This window comes from Simochromis diagramma, unplaced genomic scaffold (genome assembly GCF_900408965.1).
Source record: "Simochromis diagramma unplaced genomic scaffold, fSimDia1.1 OVJJ01000802.1, whole genome shotgun sequence".
Lineage (NCBI taxonomy): Eukaryota > Metazoa > Chordata > Actinopteri > Cichliformes > Cichlidae > Simochromis > Simochromis diagramma.
In genome coordinates, this window is record NW_024387492.1 from 20,614,436 (window position 1) to 20,630,440 (window position 16,005).

The 16,005-nt window shown below is 39.8% G+C and overlaps 1 protein-coding gene across 2 annotated transcripts; it reads left to right on the forward strand.

Moving 5' to 3' along the window:
• Positions 1-2,719: 2,719 nt before the first annotated feature.
• Positions 2,720-11,214, forward strand: LOC120725162 (GTPase IMAP family member 9-like). 2 transcript variants are annotated; one of them, XM_040017887.1, is made up of 2 exons: positions 2,720-2,847; positions 8,454-9,805. In XM_040017887.1, the coding sequence occupies exons 1-2, from the start codon at positions 2,823-2,825 to the stop codon at positions 9,377-9,379; spliced, it is 951 nt and encodes a 316-aa protein (XP_039873821.1). In that variant the 5' UTR covers positions 2,720-2,822; the 3' UTR covers positions 9,380-9,805. The 2 variants fall into 2 exon arrangements, with proteins under 2 accessions (XP_039873821.1, XP_039873822.1); XM_040017888.1 differs by lacking the exon at positions 8,454-9,805 and adding an exon at positions 10,105-11,214 and having other exon boundaries at positions 2,723-2,847.
• Positions 11,215-16,005: the final 4,791 nt, after the last annotated feature.

The following is a 16,005-nucleotide window of genomic DNA, read 5'->3' on the forward strand; positions in this document are numbered from 1 at the left end:
CTTGTGTTTTAGGCTTTACTGATATTTTAGGTTTTAAATTTAGGCTTTTTGTATTTCTATACTTTCTTTCTTTGTATTTTCATAATTTTTACTTCAAGTTTAGTGGTATACTCATTTCGTGTAGTTTCATTGTGTGTGTTGAGTGTGTGTATGAAATCTTATATAAGATTGGGGAAACCTGCAGTCTGCTGAGACTGAAGAAGTCACTTGGATGAGTGACGAAACGTTTCTCCCACTGAAAACGCTACGTCCAGATGAACAGAATCAACTTTTGGAGATCCCAGAATTCATGCTTTTCAGGTGTAATAATAACACTGTTTGTTAGTAAGTCCTAACAGTATTTTTTATTTTTTTAATTGTTAATGTTTATTTTTTTATTATTATTTATTTATTTTAATGCAAAATGAAAACTTATACTCCAATCAGTTGAAATATTTGTAATATTTTAAACATGTAGACATTTATGAAAGTTGGATGTATTACAGAAATAATGAATGAGCTGTTTTATTTAAACAAATCAATAAACTGATGTACTTTTTCATGTTTAAGCTTGTTATCTGATAAGCTGTTGTTAACTATCTATGAAGCGCTGAGGTGACTTTTGTTGTGATTTGGCGCTATATAAATAAAATTGAATTGAATTGAACTGATATAACAGTAATTTGGAGAGGTTAGCTACTTTGATTCCCAGTTACTAGCTACACAACTGAAAAGAAAAATGTCATCTCTGAAAAGTTATGTGTCACGGCTCTGGGTCATTTTGACCCAGCATTTCCAGTTTTTTGTATTTTTCTTTATTATGGTGGTATCCTGATTGTCTTGTTATGCTTCGTTGATTATTATTATGAGTCTATGTTTCAGTTTATTCTGGTTTAAGGTTTTGTCCTTAGGTTTTGTGTCATGTGCCCTCGTGTTTAGTGTAGGTTTAGTTCAGTGTCAAGTCTGCGTCTTTGTGAATTGTTTCTTAACAATGGGGTATTTACCTGCCACTACTGCAGCGAGAGAACGTGACACTGATGACAGCTGGGGAAACTTAATCATAAATTCTTGTTGTCAAGCGGTTACAAGAAATCCTTAGAAATTTAAGGCTGGCCCTATTTTTTTTTTTTTTTTGACAGATTCAGTGGGACAGGTGTATGCAATGGTTCCACCAGCTCTGTGTGGAAAGCCCACATGTACAAAAAAGCTTTTTGTTGTTTGCCTTGTAAAACGTTTTCACAGTGACAGCAAGTTTTCCATGGGTACACTGAAGAGTAATTGTGTATAATCTGCCTTATAATGTTAACAATTTTATTTCTTTAATTTTGTCTGCATTTCAAGTTGGTTCTTTAACAGTTTTACGTTCATGCTGCTAGCCCAAAAACATTGAGTAATCTTGATCCTTCAGCTTTACAATTTCATTGAAATGTATAAAGTTTTGTAGGAAGTAGACTGTGGAAGAAAAGAGCTATGGTAGAAGGCTCAGTTGTAATCCATACACTGAACCATAACGTAACAACACCCCCCCCCCCCCCCTTCCCCCCGCACAAAAGTAAAACATCACTATTTCCACGTCTCACAGGTTGGAATGAAGGCGGAGTCAACTGGATCCGCTGTCCCTGCCCGGTGCGCGCTCCTGACGCAGAGGAATCAAATTGTGTCGGGGGTCGGAGATAACGACCTTGGGGCCGTGGCTGCCCTCATGGCGTTATGGGCCGCGCGGTCAAATGGTCCTCTGGCAACATTACTACTACCTCCCTCGCTGCGTCAACCAGCTGGTCCCTTCACAAATATCAGCGAAAAGGCGGGCAAGCTGAGACACACTAACAGAGGCAGCAGCCGCAGTGCCCACTCCTCCTCAGGCCGTCTTTGCCGTGGCCCGAAAGACTCTCAGGAATGCCCGGGAGTCATTTCCCTCCCCAATTTCTCCTAATGACTGTAAAAATTCAAACAGGCTACTTATGGACGGCTGTTTACATAAGGCATGAGCAAAGGAGGGGCTGACATTACGGAAAATACACGGTGTTCTGACTATTAGGTCAAATCTGTGAATCACATCTGTCTGACTTTAAACTGTTCAAATTCAGCAGCTGAACTGATGTAGTGAAGATTTGTTTTTTACTTACTGTAACTTTAAATAGTGAGGTAAACAAGAAAATGGAAAACAGGTGTACAACAGCTCACCTGCTGCACCTACTAAAAACCCCAAGGGAAAAGGCGCCAGAGAGCGAAGGAGAGCAGAAACTTCAAAGATAAAGGAGGGTGGAGAGGGAAGGGAACGGGCTCTTAAGTATTTACATACTTTGCCTTTATTTTTATCTGTTTAAATATAGAGTGATATACTTTCATTGTGAATAGAGTTGGGGACAATTAATACTCGTCTCACACCACGCTTGCTGAGGCGTTTTATGATATCACTACATCTATTTTATTTTACATATATCATCTCTAAACACTGTAATATCTCCCCCAAGTCAGATTTGGAAAATGGATTTCTCGTTTACAGAATCTTTTGTCTATTCTGTTCCTGTGTGTGAATAAATAACAGCGAACCTTTGACCGACTAATAGATGAAGAAGCCTAAATAAATCACAGGGGGTGATCATCAATACTAAGTCGGATTCAGAGATTTTTTGAGTCTCTGACTTCCTACACTGCCATACCGTGATTTGGGTGCAGCTCTGTTATTTACTCCACCTCTTGTTTGTGTCACTTGGGGAGGAGTTTACGGTCAGACTATATTACAGCTCTTTCAGTGAAACGAAACTATTCAATGTCACCCCCAGAAAGTGAACACACTCGATCAACTGCTTAGGAAATAACAAACAACAAAAAACAAAAACATGGCTGGCAAACCTGCATTGGAAGGTGAGTACTTTTATCACTTTCACTCTCATTTAAAATTAATTTCTATAATAAATATCTCAGAATTAAAGCACGGGGCGATCTCTATTTTATTAGTTTTCTTTAAGAAAAGAAGTATCCAAGGTTTAAAAAAAAAAAGAGAGAGAAAACGGCAAGGTTAAAATTAAATCATACAAGGTATGTCTCCATTGTTTTTAAGACTTCAGTCCAGGCTATTACTTTTCAGTCTAGCTTCACTAATGGCAGTTGCCCTTAACAAAATGGCTGCAGGTTGAATGTCGTTTCCAGAATCTCAGAGTGAATACTCGGTGTGTGGCATGCAAATAGCGCGTGAACTTGGTCTCTGTGTGGCCATTTACTAGAGATTTTAAAAAAGAAAAAAAAAAGAAAAAAAAAAAAAAACCCTTTACTAGAATTTCTGATTTACATGTCTCACATGGTCCTCTTTTAATTTTTTTTTGTAATAAAGTTTGTTATGCCCATTATAGCTTTGGACAGTTAGCCACCACATAACCCACCTGTTTTGAATGCAGTTTGTTAGACCTAGAGCTATTTTGAGCAGGCCTCTCTTTGATGTATCCCAATATACGCTCAGTGGTGTTATTTTGAGTCTTCACGGCAGCTGTAAGCGTCTCCAAGGTGTTAACCATGCTGCGTCCGTTGTGAGAAGTCGCACCTCGTCCCATCGTTTCAATTCCAGCGGGCAGCCTTGGGGGGGGGGGGTTGAATTAATTCTCCGATAAGCCAGGGCCAAGCCAGTTCCGATCAGATATCTTCAGCGTCCTCGATCGACAGTCCCGCCAGGCACACGATCCTCCATTTCTGCCACCCGTCCATCGTGTATCCGGCAGGGAATGTCCCTCCAGGGCACTCGGGCTCTCCCGAGCCCAGACTTCTTGTTGAGAGAAGGGTGTCAATAGCATTCAGAGACCAGTTGATCAAATCCATAATTCTCTTTTAGGTTTTAGAGAACGACAGTGAGAGAGTGTTCCAGGGAAAGTAATACACACGAGACAGGACAAGGACACAAGAGGCTAAGCAGGGAAGATAAGGGGAAGGAGGAGAGGAGAAAAGTGCGACCGCCTTCGCCAAGAGCCAAGAGAGAAAAAAAAAAGTGCTTTTTGTGGCCTTGTGTAACCACAGGGATAAAAAGAAACCGATCTGGCTTTCATATTCAGTGCACAGCAATCCAGGAAAAAATCTGTTCTGGGAAAAAAAAGAGCAAACAAAGTCATGTCACTCTGAGCTCTACCCAAAATATTTGAATCTTTGTGTCTAATTCAAACCTTACTGTCTGGTTTTTTGGGTGTTTTTTTTGCTTGTTTTCTCTTTTTTCTTTCTCAACAGGTGATCCAGGTGATTGATATATGTATTTTTTGTCTGTTTGTTTTGTTGGTTTTTGTTTTTAGCCCTTTATCACAGTTCCTTTTCAACGCTGTTTTTGTTTCCCTTATTCTTTCTCCCTTTTCTTTTCCCCAGTCAAGTCTGTCCCGTATTTAGCAAGTGAAAATAAAATAAAATAAACAATAAAAGGTGAATCAAATAGACCAATACGGCAAGGCTGGGATGGTCCATTTGGTAAAGGAAATCCGTTGGGCATCTTTCTTTGCTTTTAGACAATAATTCTGATGCCAAAAGAACCAAACGGGACAGGCAAAAAAACCAATAAATAATAATAATTCAAACCTCAGCTTCAGAGCATTTCCTCCATCTGTCTGACACATTTTTTTAGTCTAACTACTGAAACTGCAAAAACTCCTGGTGTTTACATGAACCAGTTATAGTTACTGTACAGGGTTTTTTTTTTTGGGGGGGGGGGGGGGGTTGCATAAAAAATATTAATTATGTTTTAAAAAAAAAACCTAATGAAAAACTTGCTAAATCTCCTCTCTCAATACCAAATTGCTTATTGTGCTGTTAACTCTAGTTTTGAGCTTCTGGTACTTCAGGTGACGATAATCATTCATAAGACTAGTGCCTGTGCCATTGGGCAGTTTCAAGCTGCATCACTATTTGGAGTAAGTCCTACTACCATCTCCAAATTGAAGGCTATGTCAGAGACAGGCCGTGAAGTGGACACCACAAGAAGATCACCCTGTCAGCACTTAGGAACCATAGGCAGAGTTCTACAGATTTGTAGTCAGGGTTTGCAGGATGATATGCCAACTTTTGTTTTGAAAATGGTGACATGATAGAAAGTGCACAGGATGGGTACTGGGGATCCTGCTTTCCTCAGTTTACAGAAGAAGTAGAGGCATTGCTGTGCTTTCTTGGCCAGTGATGCAGTGTTGCATGTTCAGCAGAGGTCCTGTGTAATGTGCACACCCAGAAATTTTTGCGCTGCTCACCTTCTCCACAGCAGCACCATTTATTTTGAGTAACCAACTGATTCACCTTCTTCCTGTAGTTTATCTCATCAGTGTTACTAATAAGACCCACCACAGTTGTATTATCTGCCAACCTAATGAGGAGGTTATTGCTGTAGTGCAAGGTGGAGCCAAGAATCAACATTGTGTAGACAGTGGCGTGTCCAGCGGGGTGGCCTGGGGGGGCACAGGCCACCCCCCCAGCCAGACTGGCCACCCCGAAGCTAAAACAATAAGATTCAGTCAAATATCAAATTGCTGACCTCCACAGAGGTCAGCAGGTGGATGCGGGAAAGGGGAGGAAGAGAGACCCGAGGCCGCCAGTCTGAGTGTCAGGTGAACTGAACTTCAGGTAAGAAGTTATGACCTGCACTCTATCTGGGTGAGATATAAACCAAGTTTAGGTTTAGGTGTAGTTTAGTGCTAGAAGTGAGTACCAAAAAAACTGACCGGTCAAAATAGTTCCCGTGTTGTCCCTTTCACTCTTCCCCAAGTATCAAACAGATATTAAACCGTATTTAAATTTAGAGTCACTGACACGTGAAACAATGTGGCTTTTACCACTGTTAAACCAGTGGTGCTGCAGGTGATGTGGTCATGTCACTCACCCTAATTGCCTTACTTTTAAATGTCTTTTTCAAGTGGAACATTTTTACACGTTTCTAAATAAACAGAATTACATATGTCTCACAGTTTTGCAGTGGTATAAAGACTAAAGGGTAACAATTTTGTGATACAAAAATCCTATTCGACCAAAAAAAGTCCCAGAGAACAGAGGAAAACATAGGGAAGTAAAAGCCAGGTGCATTATTGATAGCGTCAGAAGTTAACATGAAAATAAGAATAACCCGCGATAGGTGAAATCCACGAAGTAGCCAACTTTATTTTTTACAGTTATTATACAGTGGCTTGCAAAAGTGTTCAGCCCCCTTGAACTTCTCCACATTTTGTCACATTACAGCCACAAACATGAATCAATTTTATTGGAATTCCACGTTAAAGACCAACACAAAGTGGTGTACACGTGAGAAGTGGAACAAAAATCATGAGTACAAACATTTTTTACAAATAAATAACTGAAAAGTGGGGTGTGCGTAATTATTCAGCCCCCTGAGTTAATACTTTGTAGAACCACCTTTTGCTGCAATTCCAGCTGCCAGTCTTTTAGGGTATGTCTCTACCAGCTTTGCACATCTAGAGACTGAAATTCTTGCCCATTCTTCTTTGCAAAACAGCTCCAGCTCAGTCAGATTAGATGGACAGCGTTTGTGAACAGCAGTTTTCAGATCTTGCCACAGGTTCTCGATTGGATTTAGATCTGGACTTTTCCTGGGCCATTCTAACACATGGATATGTTTTGTTTTAAACCATCCATTGTTGCCCTGGCTTTATGTTTAGGGTCGTTGTCCTGCTGGAAGGTGAACCTCCGCCCCAGTCTCAAGTCTTTTGCAGACTCCAACAGGTTTTCTTCCAAGATTGCCCTGTATTTGGCTCCATCCATCTTCCCATCAACTCTGACCAGCTTCCCTGTTCCCGCTGAAGAGAAGCACCCCCAGAGCATGAGGTTGCCACCACCATATTTGACAGTAGGGGATGGTGTGTTCAGAGTGATGTGCAGTGTTAGTTTTCTGCCACACATAGCATTTTGCATTTTGACCAAAAAGTTCCTATTTTCATCTGACCAGAGCACCTTCTTCCACATGTTTGCTGTGTCCCCTACATGGCTTGTGGCAAAGTGCAAACGGGACTTCTTATGGTTTTCTGTTAACTGCTTTCTTCTTGCCACTCTTCCATAAAGGCCAACTTTGTGCAGTGCACGACTAATAGTTGTCCTATGGACAGATTCCCCCACCTGAGCTGTAGATCTCTGCAGCTCGTCCAGAGTCACCATGGGCCTCTTGGCTGCATTTTTCATCAGCGCTCTCCTTGTTCGGCCTGTGAGTTTAGGTGGACGGCCTTGTCTTATTAGGTTTACAGTTGTGCCATACTCCTTCCATTTCTGAATGATCGCTTGAACAGTGCTCCGTGGGATGTTCAAGGCTTGGGAAATCTTTTTGTAGCCTAAGCTTTAAATTTCTCAATCACTTTATCCCTGACCTGTCTGGTGTGTTCTTTGGACTTCATGGTGTTGTTGCTCCCAATATTCTCTTAGACAACCTGTGAGGCCGTCACAGAGCAGCTGTATTTGTACTGACATTAGATTACACATAGGTGCACTCTATTTAGTCATTGGCACTCATCAGGCAATGTCTATGTGCAACTGACTGCACTCAGACCAAAGGGGGCTGAACAATTACACACACCCCACTTTGCAGTTATTTATTTGTGAAAAATGTTTGGAATCATGTATGATTTTCGTTCCACTTCTCACGTGTACACCACTTTGTGTTGGTCTTTCATGTGGAATTCCAATAAAATTGATTCATGTTTGTGGCTGTAATGTGACAAAATGTGGAAAAGTTCAAGGGGGCCAAATACTTTTGCAAGCCACTGTAGATGTTTTAAGGCTGTAAAACCCCTCACTACACACTTTATACACTTTTCTCAGACAGGCACTTTTCTCTCTTGTTTAAACACCCTCGAAGTTCAAACCTTCGTGGAAAAATAAGTCCAGTATTATGGAATGAAACCAAAGATTAAACCCTGTTTTCAGGTGCAGGACATGGGAATAGAGCAGCTGCGAGTGAATTCAATATTAATGAATCAATGGTACAGAAGTAGACGAAGCAAGAAGAACGAGTTGAGTAAAGTTTGACTTATCTGACTGTTTTGTTTCGTTTAATGCGCCTTATAACCTGGTGTGCCTTATGGTCCGAAAAATACCGTAACTTCTACCTTCCTTTAGCATGTCAAAAGGTCCAACTTTTTGTGCGTTGGTTAGCATCTTCCCCTGCCTTTTGAGTGCTACCGCAGGTGCCTTTGACGGTACAGCACTTCAGAGTCACACTGCTAGCAATCGAAGATTTATGTAAATTTGACAAGCTGAACGCATTCTGTACTGTACAGGAGACATGGCACAAGGAGACTGATTGACAGTTGTTTACAGCCAATCAGGATGCCAAACACATTTGTGTGGGGGGGGAAAGAAAAGAAAAGAAAAAGCATGCAAAATTGCAAAAAAAAAAAAAAAAAATCAGCGAAAGAGCAAGACCTTTAAAGGTAAACCCTGTTATAGCGAGGGACCACTATAGATAAAATAAACTGATGGGGGCAAACAGGTAACATCATTGTGTTCTCTCACAGATCTCAGGATTGTACTTGTTGGGAAAACTGGAGTTGGGAAGAGTGCAGCAGGAAACACCATCTTAGGAAGAGATGCTTTTAAATCTGAGCTGACTTCTTCCTCAGTGACAGAAGTGTGTGAGAAAAAGATGGGAGAGTTTGGTGGCCTTAAACTGGCTGTAATTGATACACCAGGACTGGGTGACACAAAACAATCTGAAGAGCAGGTGAGGAGAGAGATTGCTCGATGCATGTCCTTTGCTGCTCCTGGGCCACATGTTTTTTTGGTTGTGCTCCAGCCAACCAGATTCACAAAAGAAGAACAAAAATCAGTGAAAATCATTCAGACAATATTTGGAAAAGAGGCATCATGTTACACCATGGTACTGTTTACCCATGGAGATGAGCTGAAGAAAAGACATTCCTCCATAGAAAAATTAATTAATGAGAATCCAGATCTCCGCCGCTTCATCAGTCAGTGTCACAGAAATCATCATGTTTTTGACAATGATGACAGAGATCCCTCTCAGCTTAAAGAGCTGCTGCTGAAGATCAGTGCAATGATTCAACTAAATGGAGGAGGCTTCTACACCAACGAAATGTTCCAAGAGGCTGAGAGAGCCATAAAACAAAAGATTAAAGAACTTCTGGAAAAATATCCAGACATGAATCTTGAAGAAGCAAGAAGAAAGGCAGAGGAAGACAACTCCTTTATTCGGGCTGTTCTAAAGGGTGTTTTTATTGGAGCTACTGCTGGAGGTCTAGGTTTAGCTGCTGCTGGTGCAGCCGCTGCTGGAGTTGCTGCTGCTGGAGCTGCTGCTGGAGCGGCTGTTGGAGTTGGAGTTGGAGCTGCTGTTGGAGCTGCTGTTGCAGCTGCATATGCCAGGGTTCCAAAACAAGATATATATTTCAGAGTGAAAGATGAAACAGGATGCAACATACAGTAATACACAAAGGATTGCAGTAATTAGTTATATCATTCCAGCCCTATGAAAAATTTAGATAAACTTTAAACTATATTTCATAAATATTGTTTATTTTTCCTGTTCTGTCACCATATTATCTTTATCATAAGGCTGATTGCTGCTCAGATACAGATATAGATTAGCATCTTGTTTCATTAATTATTTTTATGATTTCTTTGTCTGCAGCCCTTGACATGTCCTTATGTTGTATGTCAGTAGAACACATTATCCACACTGAACCTTTTAATTATGTTCCTATATTCAAAAGCAATAACTGATTGATAACTCTGTGTGTGTGTGTGTGTGTGTGTGTGTGTGTGTGTGTGTGTGTGTGTGTGTCACTTTGTTTGCCACTGATGGACTCAAAGGTGATCAAAGCAAACAGGCTGGAACAGGCCGGACGTTTGGTCAAACGTGCCCCTCTGGATTATTAAGTCTAAAAAAAATAAAATAAAATAATAATAATAATAATGGATTGGATTTATATAGCGCTTTTCAAGGCACCCAAAACGCTTTACAATGCCACTATTCATTCACTCTTGTTAAAGTGATCCTTTTAAAATAAATTACATCAAGAGAAAAAGCACATGCTGTCTGAAATGCTTTTTATTGTTATCTGCTGTTTATAAAATGAGCTATTATGTGCACAGGTGGTGAGCATACTGATACACTGGTGTAATGCCACCTGATGACCTGTGTTGTTTCAGGCTCACGCCTCAGGGTGGTGCTGGTGGGGCAGGAGAGAGTGGGGAAGAGCTCAGCGGGAAACACCATCCTGGGAAAGAAGGCGTTTGACTATAAGATCAGTTCCAGCCCAGTGACTCTGTGTAGTCAGAAAGTAGAAGCTGATGTTCAGGGTCGCAGAATCTCTGTGGTCGATACTCCTGGACTCTTCAGCACTCGGTTGTCTATAAACATGGTGAAAGCAGAGATGTTAAAAGCACTCAAGCTGAGCTTTCCAGGTCCTCACGTTTTCCTCCTCGTCCTCCAGCTCGGAAGATTCACCAAACAAGAGCAGGAAGGGCTGAAAAGCCTGCAGACAATGCTGAGTCCTGACGTTTCCAAACACACCATGGTCCTGTTCACATATGGAGACCGACTGAAAAACACCATCGACATAGAGAAGTTTGTCAGCAAAGACAACAACCTGAAGGAACTGCTTAAAAACTGCAGCGGTCTGTACCACGTGTTCAACAATGAAGAGATGGATGAGAGGCTCCAAGTCCACGAGCTGCTAGACAAAATAGACTCCATTACAGATGGAGGACATTTGTACTATCAGGGAAGCTTTGAGTCAGAGAGATCGATCAGGAGTTTCTATGTGTATTGCTGGGGTTTAACGCTCCGAGTTCTTAGACAAATTAATTACATGGGAATATTTAACATCATCCGTTTCATCTTCACATGGTGGGAGACACATTTCGAGTGAGATAAAACTGTAAAATGAGGCAGAGGAGAGAAAGAACACAGGATGACGGCTGAGAAACAAAGGACAAAAACAGGAGTATGTGACAGGAGGAATGTTTTCATCAGTCCTTGATACCCAGAGGTCACACATCCACAGATTTTGTTAAGCATAAATCTAGATTAGGATCATAGCTGGGTGGAGTCTATTCCAAGTGACAGAGTTGTTGATGAAATCTGAAATAAACTGAGATAGACACAACCAGGTTGTCTTGATGAGTTGTATTTACCTTTGGGTCAAACAACAGCACCGAGAGATTAACAGTAGTCTGCATGTTTTTGACAAAGAGAGACTGTAAGCCTAGATTAAAAAAGAAAAAAGAAAGAAACAATTTATCTCTCAGAATCCCGGGTAATGACAGATAACTTGTACACAGACATGTGGTACATCTGTAAGATTAAATTGAGAGCATTTAATTCAGTAAGATCAGCCTGACACAGAAGTTGCACAATCGCAACATTTTCCAATACACTCTTACATTTATTGATTTAATGTTCAGACAAGTATTTACAATTACAAGGTAAACATGAGCTCAAGAAATGCAGACAGTTTCAATTAAGGTCATCTTTGTTGAGCTACAGAAAGAATATAGTTGTGTTTAGTGTAGGGCAACAGTTACGAGCAACAAAACAGAGGCAAAGGGTCCATTTTACACTGAAACATCTGATTCTTTATCAGAATAAAGACAAGTTGGGAACCTCAGAATGTTCCTTGGGGTCACGTGCACACTGAACCAGCTGAGATGAAGTGATAAATAAACCATAGAAGTATCAGAATACTACAGGACTACAACACATTGACAGACCTGGGACATAATGAGACCACAAACGCAGCTCAAAGTGGAGGTTGAGTGGAGTTGAGTGAGATTCTCATTCTGCCTGGTGGGTTTTGCATTTGTCACACTGAGGAATGGACAGATAAAACACATCAGAGCACCATTTATATATATTTAGCTCTTCCATATTGCACACAAGTAACTCAGTCCATCACACCATAGTACCCTGTGAGGGTGAGGTGTTCTGTCGCCTGACCCCAACCCATCACCAGGGACTTCACCAGTCAAAGGCAAAGGATATCAAAGGCACTGACAGGTGAGTTTGTCTCTTTCCCCAGCAAAAGGCAGCAAAATGTGAGGTTTTAAAACACTGCGGTGTTAGAGAGTAATGTTTGCTATGCCAGATCTTCGTCAACATCAACCTCCCCTCAACAGTGCAGGTGAACAGATGTCCCCCAGAGCTAGCAGTTTTCCAAGGATACAGCCAACTCAGCCTCTGAACCACCAGCTGATCTCTACCCTGGGTACAGTGAAGGAAAGAGTGGTGCAAGAAGACCCGCACCACTCCACCTCCCAGTGCATTAGTGCTGGAAGTGATGCGTTGGGTGCCTGTGTGCCTGTATGAGGTGAAAAGGCTTTGTTTGTAATGTTTTATGTCTTTATTTGTGTAGTTCCTATAGGTTTTTACTTCTACTATCTCATTTTCCTGTTAATGCCACTGTTTCTGTTGTCATCTCTAATTTGATTCTTCATCTGTATGATTTTTTTCCAGTTAAGAATTTTTATTTTTGAGATGACAAAGTTTTATCATAAAGAAAGAAAAAAATGAATAAGAGTCATGGGTCAGGGAGTGACGTCATATTTACCAAAGGACAACAGTGCTGTAGTTCTCTGGAAGAAGCACAATTATTAGAGTGAAAGCAGATGAGAAGCACAATGGTTCAATACAGATGGATTAAGATGTTTTCATTAATGACAGCAATGTTTCACATAACAGGTAAGAGTGCATATTAAAAAAAACTAACTGTAGTGTTCTTGTGGAAATACGCCTAGTGCCATTTGACAGAATTAGTACTTTATTTTTGTTTGAATTGTCATTAGTGATGACATATATAATAAATGCCATTACACAATATAGTGGTTCCAATAAAGATTAAAATACTTACATTTCTTAATATTGATACATTCAAAGGTTATGTGTTATTGAAGTGGTGAAGTGGCTGAGAATTCATCCTTTAAGTGTCAAAACTGGTAAGACTATGAGTAACTACATCATGTAATATCCTGTTATAAACAAAAATAAAATAAACATATTTTGTACAACAGCAGGTTAAAGATAACAGCTGGTGTTGGAAAAATAAGAATAAGTTCCCTGCAAAGCAGACAATATCAAAATCAAATTATAGCTTCAAGACTAATCAATTTCTTATTTCTCTTTGGCAGGATTGCTTTGAAGCTGAAGGGCAAACATGAGGCATTCCCTCACCTGTTATTCAGTAGACTACAACCAAGCCCAGTATAATTACTATGAGCACGAAATAGCATTACAACATATTTCACAAAAAATACAGAGATTAACCCAAAGTGACCTGAGAAATCAACATAGAAATGAACATAGACTGTGACAGTTGTTAGCGTGGAAAACCAAACTGAAGACTGAAAATCGACTGCTGAATTGTTGGATTAAAATATCAATGGTTTTACTAATGCGTCAGTTAACAGACACAAATGCAAGTGTTTAAGCATACAATTTCAAAGACTTATTGATACTACTGGTATTATTTATTTAAAATACTTTGTCTGAAAAAGCTGCAATTACAACCACATTCTCATGTGTGATAACTGGGTTGTTTTTTCTCAGTAGCAGCAACTGAACAATCTGACATTTTCATCAAAGATGGAGATGAAATTACTTTGTCTTGTGGAAATGATAAATGTGACAGAACTACTTGGCTCTTCATTAGTTATAGTAAAACGTCATTAGCAACTCGCTTTTTTTTTTTTTTTTTTTTTTTTTTACCAGCAACTCAACATAAGGACGTCAACAAAGTGACATTAAACTGTTCTGTTCTGGCATATAGAGGCTGCCAATACACCATACAGTAGCTCTATGGGGCACAAAGAATTGAGGATGTCACAGTCTACCTGCTCAGCCAGTGTGACTTTAGCAACATCTGATTACAATTATTCATCCACATATTATAAGTTACTGATTATAAGTTATAAGTGCTGAGTGACAAGCGGAGAAATCGTCCAGGAGTTCCCATTCTTAACTGAAACTGTTAGTGAAAAAACAAGGATTTAACCTGTTGATAAAAAGTAAACTGTTTTGTGTGAGAGTAAGATCGTGTCATTTTAGTCCTTACCAACAAAAAAAGGGTTTTCCTCACCATTTGTGATCTGATGAGTAACACCTGATCCATGATCAAAAATTAGTATTAAAATTAGTATTAAAAATTTTTACAGTGTAATATAATATATAATTCCAACATGTTTAAGTATAAGTTGTGACTTTATTAATTCCCACACACAGATCATGAAGCACCAAAACCTCAGAAAAACTCAATGCAATAGGCGTTAACGGGGTTAAACTAAAAACTTGATTGGTTTTCTTTCAAGGCTGGTAGTGCTCCATCATTGTCCCTGTGGGTTTAGCAGCACTGGTAAACGTTGTTGTCATCAATGTATGGGCAAGTAGATCCACACTGGCCTTATCGAGAAAACATCACAGGTTAAGATTTAGGTTTCAATGAGCAAGAAAGTGACTTCAACGAATATGAACATGTGTAACATAACTTTTTTCATCCCAAACAATTGTTGATTAAATGACAGTAATCTAATATTGGGAGAACATTTCAGGGCCAAGTGGTGGCGCTGTGATAAATGTAGGGTAGTGAAATCCTAAATAGAGGGGAAATTGGTATTAGAAAGTGTTAACATATCAGCTGGTTTTGTTGTATGACTATGCTGTTCTGCTTTTAATAGGTGTTTAATGAAGACGATGGTGCAGTGAATTATGAAAATGTGAGTTTTCTTGATGAAGTCTAATAACTCTGGATAAGTCTGGATAACTGAGAATCAACGCAGAATTATTCTTTACTTGTTTTAACAAAGCTTCCCTGGAACGTCTGCAAGGTTGTTCAGATTGCTGTTGCCAGACTTCTGTCTTCTAAGCACTTACATGCTACACTGTTGATGGTTCAGTTGCACTGGTTCCCCATTACCTTCACAATCCTCTTAAGACTCTGGTTGTGACTTTTAGAGCTCTGCATGGAAAAGCACCAGCACACATCAAAACTTTAGGTCTAATTATACCCATCAAGTGCCTGAGGTCATCTAACCAGGGTCTGCTGGCTGTCCATCACACAAGACTGAAAACTAAAGGAGACTGAGCAGTGATTACCAGACTCTGGGACTCTCTCCCACTAAGCGTGAGACATGTGGACTTTGTGATCACTTTTAAAAAGCAATTAGAAAACCTGACTGAACAGAAGAACATTGATATTGTGACTGTGAAGTGCTCTGTACTGACATATGGAAGGTGTAGACATACAGTGATGTGGATGAAAAATGGTCAAATCTGGGCTGTGAATAATACATCTGCAAAGATAACTCAGTCGACCTGCTCAGCCACTGCAACCTTTCTGACTTATCATGAAGTTTATAAATCAAAGTATGAGTTTTTAAGTTGCAGCGTGACAGAAATCAGCGGCAAAGAGCACCTGTTTAGTTTCTATCCTCTGTCGCCAAGTAAGAGTAAGAAAACAGGTAAGAATAACCATTTAAAATCATCTAAATGACATTTTTGAAGAAATGTACTGTTTTTCTATTTTGATATCTACTTTTTCCTAAACTGATTTTTGTTCGTGTATTCATGTCACTCCTTTATATGCAATGTTTTATGTTGCTTGTATCTATGTAAGTGGAAGTAGCTTCAAACTGATATTAATAAGTAGCTCTTAATATCATTGCAATACAGGATTAGCCAATATTCATTATTAAGGAAGAAGATGCAGATCAATAAAACAGTAATTTGATGATGTAGCCCGAGTTGTGACCTGTGCTGCCTCTTTTTCCCCCTCTTATGTTAATTTGTTTTAAACAGAACATAAATCAGCAAACAGATTTCTCTTGTTTGTGTTATATTGTTTGCATGAACTGAAGAAGCATCTTAGACGAGAGTTGAAACATCTTTAAGAAATTTTACATCCAGTCGCTTTATTTCCAAGCTCCTTAGACTCTTGTTTACATTCATTACCAGACTGGTGGATGTTTATCATTGTGGCTGTGGGTTTAGCCAGAGGTGGGACCAAGTCATTGTTTTGCAAGTCTCAAGTAAGTCTCAAGTCTTTATCCTCAAGTCTCAAG

What these genes read in the sequence shown, in the direction of transcription:
- LOC120725162 (XM_040017887.1), top strand. Translation starts at nt 2,823, where the DNA reads ATGGCTGGCAAACCTGCATTGGAAG. An exon ending in TGGCAAACCTGCATTGGAAG is followed by an intron (nt 2,848 to 8,453) that starts GTGAGTACTTTT and finishes GTTCTCTCACAG; the next exon opens with ATCTCAGGATTGTACTTGTT.